The 24,608-nt window shown below is 36.4% G+C and overlaps 1 protein-coding gene across 9 annotated transcripts in view; it reads left to right on the top strand.

Moving 5' to 3' along the window:
• Positions 1-24,608, top strand: part of VPS13B (vacuolar protein sorting 13 homolog B) — an 805,186-nt gene that overhangs the window by 327,851 nt on the left and 452,727 nt on the right. For all 9 annotated transcript variants that reach the window (XM_070383034.1, XM_070383027.1, XM_070383026.1 and 6 more), the window contains exon 21: positions 5,698-5,842. In XM_070383034.1, coding sequence (XP_070239135.1) covers positions 5,698-5,842 — 145 coding nt within the window. The remainder of the gene's footprint in view (positions 1-5,697; positions 5,843-24,608) is intronic.

The raw sequence follows: 24,608 nt of genomic DNA on the forward strand, positions 1-24,608 counted from the left end.
GAAACAGTGTCAGAGTTTATTTTTCTGGGCTCCGAAATCACTACAGATGGTGATTGCAGCCATGAAATTAAAAGACCCTTACTCCTTGGAAGGAAAGTTATGACCAACCTAGATAGCATATTCAAAAGCAGAGACATTACTTTGCCAACAAAGGTCCATCTAGTCAAGGCTATGGTTTTTCCTGTGGACATGTATGGATGTGAGAGTTGGACTGTGAAGAAGGCTGAGTGCCGAAGAATTGATGCTTCTGAACTGTGGTGTTGGAGAAGACTCTTGAGAGTCCCTTGGACTGCAAGGAGATCCAACCAGTCCATTCTGAAGGAGATCAGGCCTGGGATTTCTTTGGAAAGAATGATGCTAAAGCTGAAAGTCCAGTACTTTGGCCACCTCATGTGAAGGGCTGACTCATTGGAAAAGACTCTGATGCTGGGAGGGATTGGGGGCAGGAGGAGAAGGGGACGACACAGGATGAAATGGCTGGATGGTATCACTGACTCGATGGATGTGCTTCTGGGTGAACTCCGGGAGTTGGTGATGGACAGGGAGGCCTGGCATGCTGCGAATCATGGGGTTGCAAAGAGTTGGACGCGACTGAGCGACTGAACTAAACTGAAGAATTTTTGAGGCCAAATTTACGTGGTATTGAATTGTATTTTCCCACTGACTTATTTGAAGTTTTGTAATACTCTACTTGGAGTAGCTTTGTATTTTTTTCTGAAGAAACTTAAAGCTAGCTGATAGGAAAAAATGTATAATTTCATATTTACATAAGAATATAAAAGCTGAACTAAAAATGTGCAATCTATGTCTCAAGAAGCATTTTTTTAAGTTTTTTTTTCTTTTCATTTTGTCCTAATTTCATTTGAAACTTCTACCATCCCTCTCCCATTTCATGCTTCCTTTTATCAAAGTGAAAAATCAAGGTGTTAGTACTCAATCGTGTCCACCTCTTTGTGACTCCATGGACTGTAGCCCACCAGGCTCCTCGTCCATGGGATTCTCCTGGTAAGAATAATGGAGTGGGTAGCCATTCGCTTCTCCAGAGCATCTTTTCAACCCAGGGATCAAACCCACATCTCCTGCATTGCAGGCAGATTCTTTACCATGTGAGCCACCGGAGAAGCTCCTCCTTTTATCAGGTAGTTACAGAATTGAGTCCAATATACTGGGTACTGGGGCTACAGAAATGAAACTCATGGCTGAGAATATTCCTTCCTCTAGAGGTATTTAGTGTATTTAAGAATATGAAGAGATATAGCAGTAACCCCCTTCTTAGTACCTCCCTTGTATCCATAGAGAATTGGTTCTGGCCCTCCCTCCCCTATAGATATAAAAATCCAGGATACATATGTCCCTTGGTGTAATAGCCCTTTGTATTCTCAGGTTCCAGATCCACACAAAGTGCTGAGTATAATTGCTGTGTTAGATGTATTTACTGGAGAATATGCAAATATAAAAGCAACATATCGGTTGAAGGGTGGGTGTTAAAAGAGGAAATTGACAATTGAGATGAGTATCATAAGAGCAAGCCAGAAAAAGATCATTCTCAACTAAAGTTTATCAGCAGAGGCAAAGAACATGGAGTAACTTGGCAAGAAAGGAGCCTTCAGTGTTTCCAGGCATGAGCCAGGTGTTCTTATAGAGAGTAGCAGAAATTGAAAGCCAATTCATAAAATATTTCATTTTAATGGTAAATGTTTGGTTTATTTGTAAACCAGACGTTTAAATGTTATATTTGTAATGGTAAAACTTTATCCTGAAGGGTTCAGATGAAGTATAGGAAACTAATATAGACTTGGATTTTAGAAAGTTTAACAAAATAAAAAATATGGGTAATGGAGAAATTAAGAATAATGACAGGGATGATTTGAGAAAAATTTGTAAACGTTTTTCTTACTGAGGTACAATTGACATATAACATTATATTAATTTCAGATAGCAACATAATTCATTATTTGCGTATATTACAAAATGATCACCACTGTGTGTGTAGTTAACATCCATCACCACACATAGTTAACATTTTTTTCCCTTGTGATGAGAAGATTTACTCTTGCACATTGAAGATTTAACTTGCAAATATGCAATGCATATCATTAACTCTGGAGAAGGAAATGGCAACCCCTCAAGTATTCTTGCCTGGAGAATTCCATGGACATTGGAGCCTAGCAAGCTGCAGTTCATGGGGTTGCAAGGAGGTGACATGAATGAGTCGTTAGTGTGCACGCGCATGTGCGCGCGCACACACACACACGCATTAACTGTAGTCCTGATATTATTCATGATGTTTTTTAACTGAAAGTTAGTACTGTGGACTGCCTTTACTCATTATACCCCCTTCTCCCCAACCCCTCTGTCTCTGGCAATCGCCTTCTCTTTTCTGTATGTATGAATTTGATGTGTTGGGGTTTTTTTTGTATTGTTTTGTTTTATTTTGTTTAGATTCCACATATAAATGTGGTTATTTGCCTTTCTTTATCTGACTTAGCAAAATGGCCTCAGGGTCCATCCCTGTTGTCACAAATATCAAGACTCTTCTGTTTTAGGTCTGAATAATATTTCATTGAATTATAAATTTTTCATTGGTTATCTTATAACTGATGTGATTATCTCCATTTCATGGATTGCCAGTTATTGTTCTAGCAGCCTAAGTAAACTAATGTTTGTTTGATACCAAGCACCTTCAAAGATATTTATTTTTATTACTGTGTTTTATAAATAGATTTTAGTTAAATATTCCCTGGCTCATTTGGTAAAGAATTCGCCTGCAATTCTTTGAGACCTGGGTTTGATCCCTGGGTTGGGAAGATCCCCTGGAGAAGGGAACGGCTACCTACTGCAGTATCCTGGCCTGGAGAATTCCATGGATGATGGAGCCTGGCAGGCCACATAGTCCATGGGGTCGCAAAGAGTTGGACACAACTGAGCGACTTTCACTCATATATATATATATATGTATATGTATTCTAATTTCAATGCAATTGCATTTCATTTAAAACTACAAATATCCAGTCCTCATTCACACATGCAAATAATATTGAGATAAACATTTCTATATTTGCATTTTTCTTTAATTATTCACTTAGAATATATTTTTAGAAGTGTAGTAGTTTCAGGCATGTGGTTTAGCATATTTTAATGCTTTTGTTATACTGCCAGTTTGAGTCCAGAATTGGTGTACAGTCTGTTTTCATCAACACTTTATAGTATTACTATTTTGCTACAGTTTAGCATATCTCAAAAATATACTTTTTAAAATGCTTTTAATCTAGTATTTTAGTCTTACATTTTCTTTCACATGGAGAATTGAGAGAATAGTATAGCTGAACCCTGTGATCTTATTGTTCAGTTTCAATAACTTCAGAACTAGTGAAAATGTAGAAAATGGATGAATTCATTTGCTACTCTTGTGAGTGAAAATTAATAAATCTAGCAGTAGCTAATAAAATTACCCATGACTGTACCCTATAACCCCCAAATTCCACTTTTTGTTAGAGCTGTGTTCTTCTAGTGACATTTATATGAGCGAGTGAAGTCATGTATAAGCCTCTTACTGCATGATTGTTTGCAATGGTGTAAAACTGGAGACAACCTAAATGACTGTCTCTAATGCAGTAGGTAAATAAAGCATGGCACGTTCACATAATGTATTATTTTATTGTTAAAATTTATTAAATAGCTTTTAGTATGGAAGTCTCAAAATTATATTTAGTATAAAAATCAACTTCCTAAGGACATATGCAAAATGAAAGTACTTATATTTGTCCCAATCTACCCTGCACATATATAAATATATATATATTATATTTTACATATTTTATATACTATATGTAATCTGTTGAACCCTGTCTGTCTCTCACATTGGCAGGCAAATTCTTTACCACTGAGCCATCAGGGAAGCTTGCACCCAGAGTCTCAACCACGAACATAAAAGATTTTGTTGTTGTTGTTCGGTATTTACAATACCATAGCTTCCATTAGTCTTATCTTCAACTATTGTGCATGAGTTAAATATCACACTATATAGCACATAATTTTTCTCATATACTAATTTTGATTCTAAACTTGATTGTAACTTCTTAGAGTGTTTCATCATATTCCATGCTTATAAATGATGGCCAGGAAATTCAAAGGATTATGAAATCACTAAATGTTAGAGCATAAAGAGATTTTCTAGTAGACATCTCCACCCCCTTATTTTATAGATCAATACATTTTGACTCACTATTTCTTATCTAGGTGTTAAATACTATCTCCTATTTAGATTTGTATAAATATTATCAGTTTGACTAAATACTTAACAGGAAAGTAGATATTCTGTGTTGTGATGTTTCCCACAATGCATGTAATTTTTTCATTTTGTGTTTATCAGTTGTCTTGTCCTTTTAATCAAAGTAATAGTTTGTAACATGATTTGGCTTTTTCCTATTATATCATATGGTTATATAATGTGCATATGTTCTCATTGAAATATTAATTTATAATTTAAGCAATATTAAATAATCATCAAGTTGGTGAAGCTTGACGTTGGATCTGTAAAAGTGTGGATGTAACAGCGTAACATTAGATCACACTGCTGCCTAACAGCCCTCTCCAGATTCATCATCTGATGCAGCTGTATCACAGTTATCATCTGTTGTTTCCCAAACTGCAATTTCCTTCTCAATTTGTGGCTGAAACCCAACATTTGATGATTGTTTTCCACTCAGTTCAACGTTGATCTTTGATCCTACAGCAAACTTAAAAATACCTTTTTTTTTTTTTGCCAAAAATCTGACAAGATTGTATTGGGCGTCATCAGCAGTAACATCAGACTTTATTTCAGTGAATAAAGATGAAACAGCTGCTTTATTGTCGAGATCAGCACTCAGGCATTCAATAAAGATCATAATGTTTTCCAGCTTTCTCTAACTATAGATGTTTTTCTGTGCTTTCTAAATATGCTGTGGATATCACTTTGTAAGACAAAATATAGAGATTTTTAGCAATTCTCCCCAAAGTTGGGCTGTCTTTATTAATAGTGGACATAATCAGTTTATAGAAGTATTTCCCTGAATATGATTTTATAAGGATAACTTTTCATTTTCTAGTGATCATAATTTTCAAAGTTAATTTTAGTTTCAATTTGCTTCTGCCATGTTATCTTTATACTATTTACTAAAATTTACATTAAATTTTAATTATTTCCAAGTGCTCTTGGTTTTTGTGCAGAATTCTGATTGAGAATTGAAATTGTGAAGTGTCCCTGTGGGTATATGTGAGAGAGACAGTGATGAAAAGGGAGGGCAAGAGTGATTGATTGATTGATTTAAAATAATAAAACCCCATGTATATAGCATGGAGTATATAGTCCATTATGTCAGAGTATCTTTGTATGGTGACAGATGATAACTAGACATATCATGATGATCATTTTGTAATGTACAGAAATATTAACTCACTGTCTTGTGCACATAAAGTAAAATAAAATGTACCTCAATTATACTTCAGTTGAAAACAAAATATGTGGACATGGAGGGGAAAATGCTAATGATGGTTATCTCTGAAGGTGGAGATTATGGGTGGTTATTGATTAAAAAAATAATACTGAATAGTAAAGCATTAACCCCAACTTGTGAAGGACTTTCTTCAGTGATGCTATGTTTATACTTAAGAAATAGTAAATAATTCAGTTTTTCATTTGACTCTCTTTAACAGCCTGTAATTGCTGTTCCTCTTGTTATGCCAATTAGCAGAAGGAAAGAGGATGAGGTGTCTGTTGGAAGTGCACCCTTGGCAAAGCAACAGTCATATCAGGCATCTGAGTATGCCAGCAGCCCTGTAAAAACAAAAACTGTAACAGGTATGTGTCAAAACTCTAAAGGATCTGTGATTTCACCTTCCCTCCTAGCTAAGGAGTTATCCAGGCCATATTTTCATGAATGCTGACCAAAGACACAAGACTCCTGGAATAGAGACAAAAGACTTTATTATCTATAGCATTAACAGTTTTACCAAAATATTAGCATTTGTGTGTGTGTCCCTGCCCTAAGCGTTATTCCCCCAGGTTGGCACAAAGAGGGTAAGTGATACCTGTATAAAGTGGATTATGTTACAGGAAGGAAACCTTAAGCTTTAAATGGGTAAAAGCTATGCCTGCATTTTCTCTGGGGGAGGACGGCTGCATATGCATCTTGTAGGATTGTAAGCAAATCTGCTGTTTGCTCAGGTGAAAGACAATATGTTTGTTTTCTAAAGCTGTACACTGTGCAGATATCCTTGAAAATAGCACTGGAAACAAAGATACTCTCTGCCTCTACTTGTAAAACAGGCAAAAACAAGAGACCCTTGGAGAATCATCTCCCAGTAATATGTTTCTTCTTAAAATGAATCCTTGCAGTCCACCCTACATCTCAATCCTCTTTCCTCCCCCTTTGCTTACTTTGTTAGCTATATGAGCTATGCAAATATAAAGCATAAATATTCTTCCATAAAACATTATCTTTTATTTCCTTTTATGTAATTTAAAAAACCCACTTGGTGATTTCAAGTAGTGTTTTAAATTTCTAATATTATCCTTTAGATATTCAGCTTTATTCCATGTAACTCATATATCCCTGACCATATAAAAAAGATTTTATATTTTTAATAATAAAAAAACACTTATTGAGTATTTATAATGGGCCAGACCCTGTTGTAAGTAATTTTGAGGGTAGAAATATTAATAAGACATTATCGCTGCCCTTGGTGAATTTAAAATATGATGGTATACACAAGAAGGTTCACGCTAGTGTTTGTTTATACGAAAAGTTAGTTTCCTTACCATATTTATAAACAACAACAGTAAAAATACTAACATACATTTTTGTGGAGTTTATTCGTATCTATTACTTTGTGTTCTGTTTCTTAAAATAGTATGTTATATTTATTTTATGGAATCATTCGACTTCTCCTATCAGTATTCACAGGCCTTTTGCTCTGTTGAGACTTTCTTTACCAATTGATAAAAAATGACTATGCTTATTTTTTGTATCATAGGAAGATGGTCTGTAACTTGAATTGATTTTTTAATATAAAATTAGACATTTCCTTTGAATACCATGCTAAGTTTTATACTTTAAATCGCTTGATCTGGTAATTTACATAACGGTTTATAAATATCAGCTGTTAGTAAATGTCCATTAAGTATCAATTGATAAGTTTAATTTTATATGCATATTAATCTCCTGCTTTACTATATTTAGTCCAGTTCTTTAAGCCACATAATAATTAAAGTAATTGTTAAGGATGAGTAAAGATGATAGAAAATACTTATTTATATGAAATTGCATGACATAGAACTATATAGAAAATATTTACTGTGCATGGAGAAGTTTTATAGATAAATTCACATTTCATCAGTTGTCTATCAATTCATGAATGGTATTAATATCTGAAGTTTATTTTGCTCTCTTGTGGGTGCTAAGCTGCTTCAGTTGTATCTGACTCTTTGCCATCCTGTGGACTGTAGCCCACCAGGCTTCTCTGTCCATGGGATTCTTCAGGCAAGATTACTGGAGTGGTTGCCATGCCCTTCTCCAGGGGATCTTTCCCAACCCAGGGATTGAACCTGTGTCTCTGAAGTCCTCTGCACTGGCAGGCATGTTCTTTTACCACTGGCGCCACCTGGGAAGCCCCATTTTTGCTTTCTTACACTTTCCCATTTAATTACAAGAAATTAATATTTTAAGAAAAACCTTGATCATAATCTCTCATCAGTAATTACTTTTTAGAGTCTGAAAACATAAACAACACATTATTCTTTAAAAAAAATTTTTAATGTATTTTAAAATTTTTATTGGAGCATAACTGATTTACAGTGTTAGTTTCAGACGTTAGTTTCTGATGTACTAAATAGTGATTCAATTATACGTATACATATAATCATTCTTTTTCAGACTCTTTTACCATACAGGTTATTTACAGAATATTGATTACAATTCCGTGTGCTATATATAGCAGGTCCTTGTGGGGGTCTATTATGTGTGTTAATCCTAAACTCCTAGTTTATCCTCTTCCCACACGTTGCCCCTTTGCGGAGGCATAAACTTGTTTTCAAAATCTGTGAGTCTATTTCTGTTTTATAAATGAATCCATTTATCTCATTTTTTAAAAATTCTGTTTCATTCCACATATGAGTGAAATCATACAATATTTGTCTTTCCCTGTCTTTCTTAACACTAACGATGATCATCTCCAGGTCCATCTGCCTTGCTGCAAATGGCATTATTTTCTTCTTTCTTATGGCTGATATTCCATTGTAAGTATGTACTACATCTTCTTTATCCATTTTTCTGTCAGTAGACGTTTAGATTGCTCTCATGTCTTGGCTATTATAAACATGCTGCAGTGAACATTGGAGTGCATTATCTTTTTGAATTGTGCCCTGGATATATGCCAAAGAGTGGGATTACTGGATCATATGATATTACCTCACACTGGTCAGATTGGCCACCTTGAAAAAGTCTACAACGCAGTAACATCCTGAGGAGGGGCTGGAGAAAAGGGATCCCTCCTACTCTGTTGGTAGGAATGTAAATTGTTGCAGCCACCATGGAGAACAGTATGCTGCTAAGTCACTTCGGTCACGTCCGACTCTGTGCGACCCCATAGACGGCAGCCCACCAGGCTCCCCCGTCCCTTATTTTCTCCAGGCAAGAACACTGGAGTGGGTTGCCATTTCCTTCTCCAGTGCATGAAAGTGAAAAGTGAAAGTGAAGTCGCTCAGTCATGTCTGACTCTCAGCGACCCTATGGAATGCAGCCCACCAAGCTCCTCCATCCATGGGATTTTCCAGGCAAGAGTACTGTATGGAGCGCCCCTGAAAGCCTAAAAATAAAACTACCGTGTGATCAACCAAATACAATATTCTTTATTTCAAATTATAAATACGAACTTTTGCATTTTAGTTGTGGTTCTTTGCATTTGAGTTGTGGATATGGATATTTGCATTTACTGTCTTTAGTGTTCCCTCATCTCTGGAACCCTTTATTTCCATATCCTTGTATCATTGTAGTTAATGATGTCTGTATTTCCAGCTACTCAAGCTAGCATAAAAATTGTGTGTGTGCATATGTGTGGTTTAGTCAAATCTGACTCTCCCACTTCATGGACTATAGCCCACTAACTTTCTGTGTCCATGAAATTTTTTCTAGGCAGGAATACCAGAGTGGGTTGGTATTTCTGCTGCAGGTAATCTTCCTGACCCAGGGATCAAACCCAACATCTCTTGCATTGGCAGGCAGATTCTTTACGACTATGCCACCTGGGAAGCCATACAATTAGCAGTTATCACACTAATGCCTGGGCTTGCCTTGTTTATGAACTGTGGGCATGTATAGGTGGTAAAAAGCTCTGGATATAACCTTTCTACTTTATGACCAATGTATCGTGCTCTTTAGATGCCCACCATTTTTGGTTCTCTGGAAACCTTGTTGATATTCTCGTTTTGGTTGAGTGCTCTGTTAATCATTTTCTTTGCTTAGAATTATGTTTCAAATTTTTCTGTTTTCTAGAAAGAGACTCATAGACTTAGAGAATAAACTTACGTTTGCTCCGGGGAGGGTTGGGGGAAGGGATATTAACGGAGTTTGGAATGGACACGTGCACACTGCTATGTAAAATGGATAACCAACAAGGCCCTAGGATATAGCACATGACACTCTGCTCAGTCTTATGTAGCAGCCTGGATGGGGGAGGGTGGGGGAGATTGGATACATGTATATGTATGGCTGATTCCTTTTGCTGTTCACCTGAAACTATCTCAACATTTTAAACTGGCTATATCCCAATACAAAATAAAAATAACAATACTTTTCTATTTTATTGTAAATTAGAGTAGACAATTCTTATATTGCTTTTAATTAAAAAATTGAGTCCTTTAAATGTGTCAGTCAGTCAGTTCAATTGCTCAGTCGTGTCCGACTCTTTGCGACCCCATGAATCGCAGCACGCCAGGCCTCCCTGTCCATCACCAACTCCCGGAGTTCACTCAAACTCAGGTCCATCGAGTCGGTGATGGCATCCAGCCATCTCATCCTCTGTTGTCCCCTTCTCCTCCTGCCCCCAATCCCTCCCCAGCATCAGAGTCTTTTCCAGTGAGTCAGCTCTTCACATTAGGTGGCCAAAGTACTGGAGTTTCAGCTTCAGCATCAGTCCTTCCAATGAACACCCAGGACTGATCTCCTTTAGGATGGACCAGTTGGATCTCCTTGCAGTCCAAGGGACTCTCAAGTCTTCTCAAACACCACAGTTCAAAAGCATCAATTCTTTGGCGCTCAGCTTTCTTCACAGTCCAACTCTCACGTACATACATGATCACTGGAAAAACCATAGCCTTGACTAGACGGACCTTTGTTGACAAAGTAATGTCTCTGCTTTTCAATATGCTATCTAGGTTGGTCATAACTTTCCTTCCAAGGAGTAAGCGTCTTTTAATTTCATGGCTGCAGTCACCATCTACAGTGGTTGTGGAGCCCAAAAAAATGTGTACCTACTTTTAAATGTAGTTACCACTATTTTAATTGTTATTTACATTGTATCATAAGCTGTAACGAATTTGTTAAGTTTTTCGTATACTTTTACAAACCTTTTTTCTTATTGTTTTTGTGTTACTTTTACCATCTTAATATTAACCTTTTTAAGTGTACAGTTTAGTTGTGTTAAGTACAGAGACGGTACCCTACTCACAATAGTTTTTGACTTAAGGTTTTTCAACTTTATGATACTGTGAAAGCCATATGCATTACGTAGAAGCTGTACTTTGAATCTGAATTTTGATCTTTTTCGAGACTAGCAATGTGAGGTAGAATACTCTGGTAATACTGGGCAGTGGTAGTAAGCCACACCTTTCAGTCAGCTCTCTAACCGCCAGAGTAAAGAACCAATAGACTCACAGCCATACAACTATTTTGGTTTTTACTCTCAGTACACTATTTAATAAGTTACATGAGATATTCAACAGTTTAGAATAAAATAGGCTCTGTGTTAGATAATTTTTCCTAACTGTAGGCTAATACAAGTCTTTGGGGCACATTTAAGATAGGCTAGGCTAAGCTCTGAAGTTCAGTAGGTTAGGTATATTAAATGCATTTTCAACTTAAGATATTTTCACTTTATGATGGGTTTATCAGGACATAACCCCATCATATGTTGAGGAGAATGTTGATTCACAGTGTTGTGAAATGCACATTTTAATTATTTAACTGAATTTTACAAGTAGCTCTGTTATGCCTGAATTCTTATTAAAGTAATCTTTTTGTTTTTGTATTTGCAACCTAAGGTCCAAAGTTGGTCTTAAGTTCATCCCCAAGTTATGAGGGCTTTCCAGGTAGTGCTAGTGGTAAAGAACCCACCTGCCAACACAGGAGACACAAGAAATGCAGGTTCGATTCTTGGGTAAGGGAGATCCCATGGAGAAGGAAGTGACAACCCCCTCCTGTATCCTTGCCTGGGGAATCCCATGGACAGAGGAGCCTGGCAGATAGTCCATTTGGTCACAAAGAGTCAGATACGACTGAAGCGACTTAGCGCACACACAGCATACACATTATGTAGCAGTTCTGGCACGTGAACACCAAGGTTTGGTGATACTGCACTGGGTTTGATTTTGCTTTTTAATTATTTATCAAGAAGCACACATCCTTTTCCAGTCTCAGTGAAACTGACTTAAGTAGTTGGCTGCAGGGGGAACATGTACTTGATGGCTGGAGATGTGTTGACAGCAGAACAGCTCAATTGCAGTGAGATAGGCACGTAGGGCAGGCCAAGTCAGAATAAAAGCATGTTTCTCATGAAGATATTATCACAGAATTCTAAATAATCTTCTAGAGAATCTGTGTATTCTTCAAAACAAAGAAACCATTCAAAGTTATGACATCTGTCTATCCTTTGTTTTAGAAATGTTATGAACATTAATTTGGAACTCTTGATGAAATTGTCTGATGTCTGTAATGGAGATGAAAACTTTAAAAAACAGTGTCCTTCATAAATGATAGCTCTTTAAAAAATACTAGCCATTTTCATCTTACATGTATGGCACCCCACTCCAGTACTCTTGCCTGGAAAATCCCATGGACGGAGGAGACTGGTAGGCTGCAGTCCATGGGGTCGCTAAAAGTCGGACACGACTGAGTGACTTCACTTTCACTTTTCTCTTTCATACATTGGAGAAGGAAATGGCAACCCACTCCAGTATTCTTGCCTGGAGAATCCCAGGGATGGTGGAGCCTGGTGGGCTGCCATCTATGGGGTCGCACAGAGTCGGACACGACTGAGCGACTTAGCAACTGTGTAAGTACACAGTTAAAATAATAGAAGGACTTTTAATTTGACTCCTTAAATACTACCAAGAACAATGAAGGTGAAAAACTAATTGGCCAGTATTTGTTGGCCAGAGAAGCTTTAGTTTTTAGCAAATTAATGGAAGTTGAATATGTAGAGACAGTCTCTGTATACCACTCTTTCATGAAATCTGACTGTACTGAAACTTGGGTATGTCAATAGTTATAGTGAGGCAAGTGGAAGAGAAGAAAAAATTAGAGCTACAGTAAAGTTTATAATAATTTATACAGTGAGATTACAGGTAAAGTAGAATATAAGATCTTATAAGCAGGTATAAGATTTAACAGAGAATTTCCGCTTACTCTGAGAAAGAGGTAAGAAGATAAAGTATATATCATTATATGTCAGTTTAGTTAATTGTCTCTGCAAATAAGTATTGATGCAGGATAAGTACTGGTTTCCTTGCATTGCTTCAGAGAATGTAACAGATTAGTAAATGTATACTTTTTTCAAGGCAAGCTCCTTGGTTTTCACATACAAGGAATACTCTCCTTATAAGAAAATACAACATGATATTACACTTTGCTAAATATTTTTTATTAGTTTATCAGTTTAACATTTTACTCCAAGATTGAAATTCCTTCATCTAAAAAATCATTCTATCCAAGGCAGTATAACTTGTAGGATGGTTTTAAGGAGGGACATTTCTAATTTTTGCTAATACAAGGTGCTCCTGAAGGTGCTGATATACTCTGGATTCTAATTTTGTAATAATTTTTGAATGTAAGTAAAATGGGGCACACCAATATAGTTATTCATCTAAATCTGCTTAAGTGAAGTGAAGTCGCTCAGTCGTGCCTGACGCTTTGCAACCCTATGGACAGTAGCCTGCACCAAGCTCCTCTGTCCATGGGATTTTTTAGGCAGGAGTAATGGAGTGGGTTGCCATTTCCTTAAGTCATCCTTAATATGATTAAGCTTGAATGTTGAGCAGATATGTTCCTAATTATAGTATGGAATTAGTATTCAAGTACAAGAAATATATTTTTGTGGATTTATGTATATTAGAAGTTGCTGACTTTAATCATGTCATTCAGCATAAAATTCTGTTCCTTTGTGATTAATTAGATATTTAGTTTCATAGGAAAATACTAAAGTGTGAGAATACACACTAATGCATAATGTGTAATTGATTTTATTGTCTCAGGAGTAAAATGTAGATCTCAAAAATTTTCCTCTTGTAGAATAGAGAAAGGTTTAAAATAAAATGAAGTTTATCTAATGAAGTATGTTTAAAATAAAATAAAAATATTATTCAAAAAGTAATCAGAGAACTTAATGAAATATACATTTATTAAAGTGCTATTTTCCCTTTTTTACTTTGTAAGAGAATTTATTTGTAAAACTGAAATTCGTGGGGAAAATATTAGCAGTGTGTAGATTTTAAAATTCTACTTAATATTCACATTAACTCATATGTTGTTTCTGTGCTACCTTGGGTAATAAACTATTCTGTGCTATTCTGGGCAGTAATTTATAATGAGACAATTTGTAAGCTTACTTTGCTAAAGGATTCCAATAGTTGTCAGATGATCATATGGTATTTTAGCCATCGTCCAGATGGCCCTAACTATAGATTTTTAACATTTGATTTTTATGTTTCATGAATGTCCCTTGATCACTTGATGATGATCTTTTATGGATATGTCTGATAATTGCACTACTCACTTGGCACGAATGCATACCTGAATTTCTGGCATTGCAAGTGTTCATATGAGGAGCCCTCATGTAAATCATAGGCTCTGTTAAAAAATGTAATTTATACATTTTTTAGTGTGCCCTAAGTAGGAAGTCAAGAAACACCTGGAAAACAGGCAAATTTGGCCTTGGAATACGGAATGAAGCAGGGCAAAGACTAATAGAGTTTTGCCAAGAAAATACACTGGTCATACAAACACCCTCTTGCAACAACACAAGAGAAGACTCTATACATGACATCACCAGATGGTCAACACCGAAAGCAGATTGATTATATTCTTTGCAGCTAAAGATGGAGAAGCTCTATACAGTCAGCAAAAACAAGACAGGAGCTGACTGTGGTTCAGACCATGAACTCCTTATTGCCAAATTCAGACTTAAATTGAAGAAAGTAGAGAGAACCACTAGACCATTCAGGTATGACCTAAATCAAATCCCTTATGATTATACACTGGAAGTGAGAAATAGATTGAAGGGCCTAGATCTGATAAGAGTGCCTGATGAACTATGGAATGAGGTTCGTGACATTGTATAGGAGACAGGGATCAAGACCATCCCCATAGAAAAGAAATGCAAAAAAGCAAAATGGCTGTCTGGGGAGGCCTTACAAATAGCTGTGAAAAGAAGAGAAGCAAAAAGCAAAGGAGAAAAGGAAAGATATAAGCATCTGAATGCAGAGTTCCAAAGAATGGCAAGAAGAGATAAGAAAGCCTTCCTCAGCGAACAATGCAAAGAAGTTGAGGAAAACAACAGAATGGGAAAGACTAGAGATCTCTTCAAGAAAATCAGAGATACCAAGGGGACATTTCATGGAAAGATGGGCTCGATAAAGGACAGAAATGGTATGGACCTAACAGAAGCAGAAGATATTAAGAAGAGCTGGCAAGAATACACAGAAGAACTGTACAAAAAAGATCTTCACAACCCAGATAATCACGATAGTGTGATCACTGACCTAGAGCCAGACATCCTGGAATGTGAAGTCAATTGGGCCTTAGAAAGCATCACTACGAACAAAGCTAGTGGAGGTGATAGAATTCCAGTTGAGCTATTCCAAATCCTGAAAGACGATGCTGTGAAAGTGCTGCACTCAATATGCCAGCAAATTTGGAAAACTCAGCAGTGGCCACAGGACTGGAAAAGGTCCGTTTTCATTCCAATCCCAAAGAAAGGCAATGCCAAAGAATGCTCAAACTACCGCACAATTGCACTCATCTCACACGCTAGTAAAGTAATGCTCAAAATTCTCCAAGCCAGGCTTCAGCAATATGCAAACCATGAACTTCCTGATGTTCAAGCTGGTTTTAGAAAAGGAAGAGTAAGCAGAGATCAAATTGCCAACATCTGCTGGATCATGGAAAGAGCAAGAGCGTTCCAGAAAAACATCTATTTCTGTTTTATTGACTATGCCAAAGCCTTTGACTGTGTGGCTGACAATAAACTGTGGGAAATTCTGAAAAAGATGGCAATACCAGACCACTTGATCTGCCTCTTGAGAAATTTGTATGCAGGTCAGGAAGCAACAGTTAGAACTGGACATGGAACAACAGACTGGTTCCAAATAGGAAAAGGAGTATGTCAAGACTGTATATTGTCACCCTGTTTATTTAATTTATATGCAGAGTACATCATGAGAAACGCTGGACTGGAAGAAGCACAAGCTGGAGTCAAAGATTGCCGGGAGAAATATCAATAACCTCAGATATGCAGATGACACCACCCTTATGGCAGAAAGTGAAGAGGAACTCAAAAGCCTCTTGATGAAAGTGAAAGTGGACAGTGAAAAAGTTGACTTAAAGCTCAACATTCAGAAAATGAAGATCATGGCCTCCGGTCCCATCACTTCATGGGAAATAGATGGGGAAACGGTGGAAACAGTGTCAGACTTTATTTTTCTGGGCTCCAAAATCACTGCAGATGGTGACTGCAGCCATGAAATTAAAAGACACTTACTCCTTAGAAGGAAAGTTATGACCAACCTAGATAGCATATTCAAAAGCAGAGACATTACTTTGCCAACAAAGGTCCATCTAGTCAAGGCTATGGTGTTTCTTTTGGTCATGTATGGATGTGAGAGTTGGACTGTGAAGAAGGCTGAGCACTGAAGAATTGATGCTTTTGAACTGTGGTGTTGGAGAAGACTCTTGAGAGTCCCTTGGACTGCAAGGAGATCCAACCAGTCCATTCTGAAGGAGATCAGGCTTAGGATTTCTTTGGAAGTAATGATGCTGAAGCTGAAACTCCAGTACTTTGGCCACCTCATGCGAAGAGTTGACTCATTGGAAAAGACTCTGATGCTGGGAGGGCTTGGGGGCAGGAGGAGAAGGGGACGACAGAGGATGAGATGGCTGGATGGCATCACTGACTCGAGGGACGTGATTCTGGGTGAACTCCGGGAGTTGGTGATGGACAGGGAGGCCTGGCGTGCTGTGATTCATGGGGTCCCAGAGAGTCAGACACGACTGAGGGACTGATCTGATGTGTCCAGAAGAACGCTTCTAATGTTTGCTGATTCATTTCAAGAATGTGTTAAGTTTGTTAAACATCTAGGTTTATTAATTTTTATATGTAAATGTACTACGGTTTTGGAGAAGGCAGTGGCACCCCACTCCAGTACTCCAGTGGATGATGGAGCCTGGTAGGCTGCAGTCCATGGGGTCGCAAAGAGTCAGACAGGACTGAGCGACTTCACTTTCACTTTTCACTTTCATGCATTGGAGAAGGAAATTGCAACCCATTCCAGTGTTCCTGCCTGGAGAATCCCAGGGATGGCCGAGCCTGGTGGGCTGCCATCTATGGGGTCGCACAGAATCGGACACGACTGAAGCGACTTAGCAGCAGCAGCAGTACTACGGTTTGTATAGCATGCTCGTAATGCCTTTTCTTCTTGAAACCTCAGTTCTCAAGGATTAGACCAGTCATCATTTCATATTTAATGTAAAAAAATACTTGTTTCCTTACCTCCTTTTTTGTTGTTGTTTTTAAGTTTTCTGAGACAGTAAGAGGAAATTGATGTATAGTGTCTTTTAATATGTCCAAGTTTCACTCTTATTTTTACTTTCAAAGTAGAATGTAGACGTCAGTGAATTTTGTCAGAGGAGATAGCTTTTTAAAAATTTCTTTTTAATTGGAGGATAATTCCATTGTACAATTCATTCCATTGTACATTCCATTTACAATTCCATTGTAAAGGAATTATCCTTTACAATGTTGTATTAGTTTCTGCTATACAACAGTGTGAATCAGCCATAAATATACATAGGTCCCCCCACCCTTGACCTTCCATTCTGCCCTCCACACCTGTCTCACCCCTCTAGGTTGTTGCAGAGGACCTGGTTTAGCTCCCTGTGTTATACAGGAACTTCCCACTAGATATCTGTTCTATACACGGCATTGTATATATTTCAGTGCCACTTTCCAGAGAAGATAGATGGCAAATCATTTAAATATTGAGAAAGTACTTTTACATTCTCCATCATATTGGAGTTAGTTTACTCACTAACTCACTAATTATTGTCCTCACTACCTTACTCCTTTGCCTTTTAAATGTCCTAACCCAAGTGTGGGACAAAACAGAATAAAGTAGAGAAAACTAACAAAACTATTATTTTTAGTTTCCTTGAACACAACTGATACAGGCTCACATTTTGATTTCAGTAGTAAGAGAATGAGTTAAAACAAGTACAGAGAACACGAACTCTTTGAAAATAGTTTATCTTTAGAGTATTAGCCTTCAAACTTTTTTCTTAGTACTTTTCTATCAGTAAAAATCTCAGGGAAGCATTCATAGTGTATCATTTATTGATTCATGCATTAAATATGTTTAACACTATATTAACATAGAACATGTAAGATAATTGTAATTTTAACATTTGAATCTTATTATTTTGATAGAATTTTAGTAATACATCAATAATATTGTTGTCAGAGTAATATTATGCTTCATTGAAAAAATAGTTTAATATTTCATTATTATAACAACTTAAAGATTTAATTCTTAATTCAGTTTATTTCAGTAGTTAATTTTAGTGGCTGACATAACTGAAAAGCTCCCTCACTGAGATTCGTTGACCTGAGACTGGAAATGTCTTTAATGATGTACTCAGGATACTTATTTTTCATTCTCATCCATTTTAAAAAGGTCTAGTACATTTCTGTCTTGCTTGTATAAATAAGATATTCTTCTAAATTAGTGGAAAGATGTTGCCTTATTCTTTTAAATAAGTTAGTGGCATCTTTATTTGTTATTTTTTTGTTAGTGGTATCTTTAACTCATATGTTTGGCCCTTTGTGTTTTACAGGAATCTTTTAAAAGTACCCAAATTGTGAGGAATAATTTATAGTAGATAAAGTAGATAATTTAATTTCACTAAGTGTAGATACTAAAATTTGTCAATTTGATTAAATGTGTGTATGTAAATTGTAATATGCATCAGTTAACCGAAACAGAAGAGTACCAGTTCCTTCCCGTTACTGAATGTCTTCTCTTCCTTCAGTGTATTCAATGTAGTGTTAACGTGCTTTCTTCTGTCATGGGAAAGATACACAGTGTTTTTCCACTTTACTAAATATTAAGTGCATGTCCTTACTTTTGAATAAAAGTAAGTATGAGTGAGTATTCTCATATACATCCCCTGTAGCTCAGTAGATGGTCTTGTAGTTTTATGCGTCACATTTGGGGACACTGCTGTATTGGGATCCAAAACACAAAACAGAGAGAGTCCATCATATGTGGTCCAGGTGGGAGGGTCCCAAGGAGCCAAATTAAACTAAACAAATTATTGGGTAATATAGTTCAAGAATTCTGGGATGGAGAAGTGATTAAAGGAATAAAAAAAAATCAATAATGTCTCCACAAACATGCAGCTTAGGCAGAAAGTCATTGGTATAATGACCAGTAAATGTGGAAATGGAAGAAGTGAGAGCCAGATAAGCTAGGCTGGGCATGAAGGTGAATAGTTCTTGAGGAAGTAAGCCCAATGGTATGTTTAAATCATGTTGTAGCACTTTGCAGCCTATGTAGGCTATGTAATGTTACTACAAGGTCTGTTCAGGTACAACTACTAACATTGCCTCATTTTCTCCTAACTGATAGGACATTCCCTTACTGGAGAAGGAATTTACATTTCTAAATTAGGAAGGACTCTCTGATAGCAAGAGAAAAAAACTGTATTCAAGTAATTTTAAGTTATAAGAAAAGGGGAGGGGGGAAATCGATTGATTCTGATAACCAAAATGGTAAGAAAGACAAATACAATACAAATCTTGTCTTTGGAATGGCTTAGAATTCAATTCCACACCGTGAGGATTCTTGTCTTTTCATGTTGATTTATCTCTCTCTTACTATGTGTATGTGTGTGTATTTGACCTAGCATGGCTGTGGTACCTCTGGAGTCAAATACTTAATTCTGATCAAGGAGACAGTGATATGGTCCAGAACCTGTTGAAAAAATATCAGAAGCAGTTTTCTTTGGGCTTTCTTGGCTCATGTGCACACATCTTAGACAATCACTGTGGTCAAGGAGGTTAGTCATTATGACTTGGCCAGTGGCAGCCCAGCTTGGGTCAAATGTCCAACCTCTGTGTTCAAGGGTGTGAGATATGGATACCAGAAAATGTAGGAATAGCAGAAACATGGCTCCTGGGGATAATTTTTGAAAGACAATCATCTATCTCAATTTACATCTACTAATTTTTCATTTTATGCTTAATCACAGTAGTTTTAAAACGCAAAATGTTGATTGCATAACATTTAGACTAAATCACATTTATGCGTTTCTGTTTTGATAAGAATAATGTAAGTGAATTTTGATGGTATTGCATCCATGAATGGAGGGAAGGGTGAAAAATAATTTAGAAGAGAAAGACATGGGATGCATAAGATTGCAAACTTTATAGCAGGTGTTCATTTGTTTTGTTTCTCAACCTATAGTTTATTCACATGGGAAAAAGGAATTAGGAGATGTTCTGTTATATATAGTTTTGAAAATAAAGTTCTACCTTGCAGAATTTATTAATTTTGAAACTATCATTATAAACAGTTTTTAAGCAGATTCATTAATTCGAATTATTACACAATTTAAAATTTGTCAGCTAATTTTGAAGTTCTTTGAGGATATATGGTGATATTAAGTACATGGAAAGGTTTTTAAATGTATGGTCTTCTTTGGAAATGAGTTATTCTAATATTTTATACAAACTGGCAAGAATTCAGCAAAAATTCAACCAAATTGTTCTATATGCAGTCTTTTTTCCCTTCTTTTGCAGTCAGAACAAGATTATAGTTTCCAGATGAAATTCTGAATGTCACATAGTGATGACATATATTTTCCTGGTTGGCTCGGCATGAGATGCAATTTTGCATGCCATGTCACGCTGCCTTGCAGAATCCAAAAGCCATTATTTCCCAAGGGGCTTTCAGGAGTGATAGTATCAAATGTAGTTTGTATTTTAAAGAAAAGTCTCAGGCATCATTGCCATTCTTATGGCAAGTTGCTTAAAGGTTTATATATTATCCAAACTACAGAAATTTTAAAATAACATTACTATGTAAAGGTCACTTTTTCTCTAGGTTATTTAATTTTATATTGCCAAACAGTGAGTGAGTGAATGTCATTCGGTCATGTCCAACTCTTTGCAACCCCATGGACTGTACAGTCCATGGAATTCTCCAGGCCAGAATACTGGAGCGGGTAGCCTTTCCCTTCTCCAGGGAGTCTTCCCAACCCAGGGATCGAACCCAGGTCTTTCACATTGCAGGTGGATTCTTTGCCAGCTGAGCCCCCAGGGAAGCCCATGAATACTGGAGTGGGTAGCCTATCCCTTCTCTAGCATATCTTCCCAACCCAGGAATTGTCTTCTTCATTGCAGGCAGATTCTTTACCAGCTGAGCCACCAGGAAACGCCATTGCCAAATAGAGTTGCCAAAAACCATGATCAGTGTGCAATATAGATCAAGAATTATGAAGGTATAGTAGGAAAACCAGTAGATTAGTGGCAAAAATAAACGGTTTTAACCCAGTTCCCCTCCCATGTTAAGCTAACCTCAGATAGCCGCAATTTATTCATTTATAATATGGTAATAAGTGTACCCAACTATCTCACAGTTTTAAGTCTTAAGTAAGATATGTGAAAGTTCTGTATATGTGTATGGTAAAATGCAATTCAGATAAAACATACGATCACATCTTTTATGTTTGCATTTTAAGAGGAAAGGTATAGACTTCAAGCAAAGTGAAGCTTATTTTATTCATTAGGTTTTGACACTGCAATGTAGTTTTATTTTTTCTTGTTTATTTGATGATAATCATTCTACAGCTGACTTAAAACCCAATATTTCCATTTATGTCTATATAATAACATATTTCATACTGATGATCTTTCTATTTTACATTTGTTTTAACTAACTTGCTTTATTGCTTCTTTTCTTCTATTTTCTTCTTTTTTTTTTAAGGTGTCTCAGGTTCAGTTCCCTGGACAGCTCTGTTTGGGTATCTTACAGGTCCTTAAAGCCAAACTTGTATCAAATCTGTCCAACTCTGTACCTCCCCTTACCACCATTGACCATGTTGCTCAAGGCTGAAACCCAGGACTCATCTTTAGTATCTCCTTGCTCTATCTGTTCTGCCTCCAAATTATTCTTAGTGTTTTTGTTTCAGTCTGTTTGTATGCTGCTTCCCTAGTCAGAATTGCATAATTCTTATATAGGATAATGTAAGGGTATCCTGATTAGTCTCCCTAGTGTCATTTCCAGATTATTTTATCATCTGTTGTCTAGATGACAGCAAGAGTCATCTTATTAAAAATCTAAATTGGATCATTTTATTCCCTACTTGAAATGCTTTTGTGACTTCCTGTTGCACTTAAGGTAGAATCCACACTCCTTACCGAGGCTGATAAAGTCTGACCTGATCCTCTCTCTCTAGGCTTCTTTCATTTCATCTTTTGTCATTTTGCGTTACATCGATCATCTTTCACTTCTTCAAAAACTGCATGCTTTTTCTTGCCTGGGATCTTTTGCATGTTCTGTTTCTATTGCTTCTATTGCTGTTTTCATAACTATTAAGTTTGTATTTAAATGTTGTCTTCTCAATAAAGAAACTTTTCCCTTTCAGTCTTTCTAAAATAGGTCTGTGCCATTCTTCCAAGCTTCTCTACCTTAGTACCTCTTTTCTGTCCTCATAATGCTTATCATACTGTGTTTGACTTACTCACATTTGTATTCCCAGAATCTAACAGCTATTTCTGGCATTGAGCAAACTGAGTAAATAATGGCTTCATGAATGAATAAGTTCTATTTCTTTAGTTATTTTTATTTAGGGACTTAATAATCACATTCCTTAGCCTTATTTATCTTCCATCTTTTATTGATTTAAATTGACATCCTGTAACTTTTCAAATTTGTTTCCACATTCCCCAGGGATATTTTTCAAATATTTGGGAGAGGTAACAGCTTTTATTTTTCTTACCTTTTGCAAAAAGTGTATTTCTTTCCAGTGACATCAAAGTCATTATTAGGATTATGAGTGAGTTAACAATTCTTTTCTGTAGCTATGCGTTTGTGGTGCAGGCTCAGTCACTAAGTTGTGTCTGACTCTGTGACCCCATGGACTGTAGCCTGCCAGGCTCCTGTCCATGGAACTCTCCAAGTAAGAATACTGGAGTGGGTTGCCATTTCCTTCTCCACATAATGATAAAATTTTCTAAAATAGGTCTGTGCCAATATATCCATTTAGTAAATTTGTTATTCATTCATTTCTGTCTTTCCACTGTAAACTCCTCAAAGACATAATCTCCATCTTTTATTTATCTTTATCTTTGTTTCTGAAGGTCCTTGCAAAACTAGGCACTCAGTAATGCTTATTGAATTGAACTAAGCAACTTTCCATAGCTCATAAGTCTTGGAAGGGGATAGCAGTTTCCTCTATCGCATTTTCAGGTGTTTTCTAAGCCATACCAGTGGAATGGAAGAATAGCAATATAAGAAGATACACAAATCTGCTTTTATTTTTATTGTGTTGTGATTCCCTAAATCCTTATGAGATCTCCTTCAGATTAAGAAATTGGGGGATTGAGAGTCAAGTGGTATGATTCCTCTTCTGCTGTGTTCTTCAATCCAGTATGTTTTTCCAGTAGTCTTGCCTTCAAGAAATAGCAAGGAGGACAATCTGAAGCAGAAAGTCCTGGGAAGAGGGATTGAAGGGGAAGTGAAAAGGACAGTGGGGATCCTGATCCTGTAGGAATTTATGAGCCATTTTAAGGACTTGGGCCAGTAAAATTAAGAGTAAATACATGACTGAACAACTTGATTTCCCAATAACATAAAGGGGAAACTAAAGATTGACACAGTTTTTTTTCTTGGTGAATATTTAAAACTTAAATGAAACTATAAATCATAAATATGTACCTTACACAAAGGTACTTTTTAAAAACAATGTCACTACACTACTAGGGAAAGGTTTATTTAAAGAAGATACACATATGATTTTTTTCTCTTTTTAAAATATTAATGATTGATTTCAACTAATGCTTACTGAGCAAGACATTCTTATTATTTCATGGTGCTACATGAAATGAATATAGGAAACATGGATTGTCCTTGCAATGAAATGAATATTGTCTTGGTTTTAGCACTATGAAAACTGAATTGCATTTTACTGAATAAAGTACATAATTATATAAATTGGTGGTTAGAAGTCTTATGTTTAAAGGAAAAATTGCTATAGGAATTTTTCTTTCTTAATTTCCCATTAGAAATCCTCCTTCCTTATCGACCAAAAACCAAAGTTGGCCAACTTTTGTTACAGGACCTCTCTAAGACTCTTATGCAACAGATGTTAGAAGTTTGAAACAGAAACGACTTAATTCTGAGGAACACTTTACTCTGAGAGCTGAATTCTACCGTCATTGAACAAATGTTTTTTGATTCCTTGGTATCACTAAGTAACCTTGTTATGATGAGAATCTTGAACTTCAGGAACATAAACCATTTGGTCTCAAATGTCATTATTTTGTGCCATTGTTCTAGATATACTATAGGATGCTCAGAGTTACCGTTTAGCCATTGACACCATTATTTAAATCCTCAAAATAAGAACGGAGGTTTTTGACATACTGACTTTAAGTAATTGTTACCAGGTTCCAGTTCAGCCATGAGAAGGTAAAAGGATGTTCTGATGTAAATCATTGAGTGATATACAGAGGCAAAAAAATATAGACATTTACTTCTGCGGCTTGGAGTTTCAAGCTTTATGCTTTTTCAGCCAATTTTATCTAGGTGGTGTTAGATTAATAAATACATACATAAAGATAATTTCTCATTGAAAGAGTAAGAGTAGTGGGGCAGGGGCAGGCAGAATGTATCTTTGAAGTCCAACTATTAACCACTGCATTTAATTGTTGTACAGTATTACTGTGCTCTTCTGCTTCCTTTGGAGAAACAAATATTCAGACTTTTGCATTATACCATGAAGAATTAAAAATACAGAATTATGTCAGAATTCTATGAGATTATAAAGAAAGGGCCAAATCTAATTTGGAGAATTCAGTGA

This window comes from Bos mutus, chromosome 14, assembly GCF_027580195.1.
Source record: "Bos mutus isolate GX-2022 chromosome 14, NWIPB_WYAK_1.1, whole genome shotgun sequence".
Taxonomy (NCBI): Eukaryota; Metazoa; Chordata; class Mammalia; order Artiodactyla; family Bovidae; genus Bos; species Bos mutus.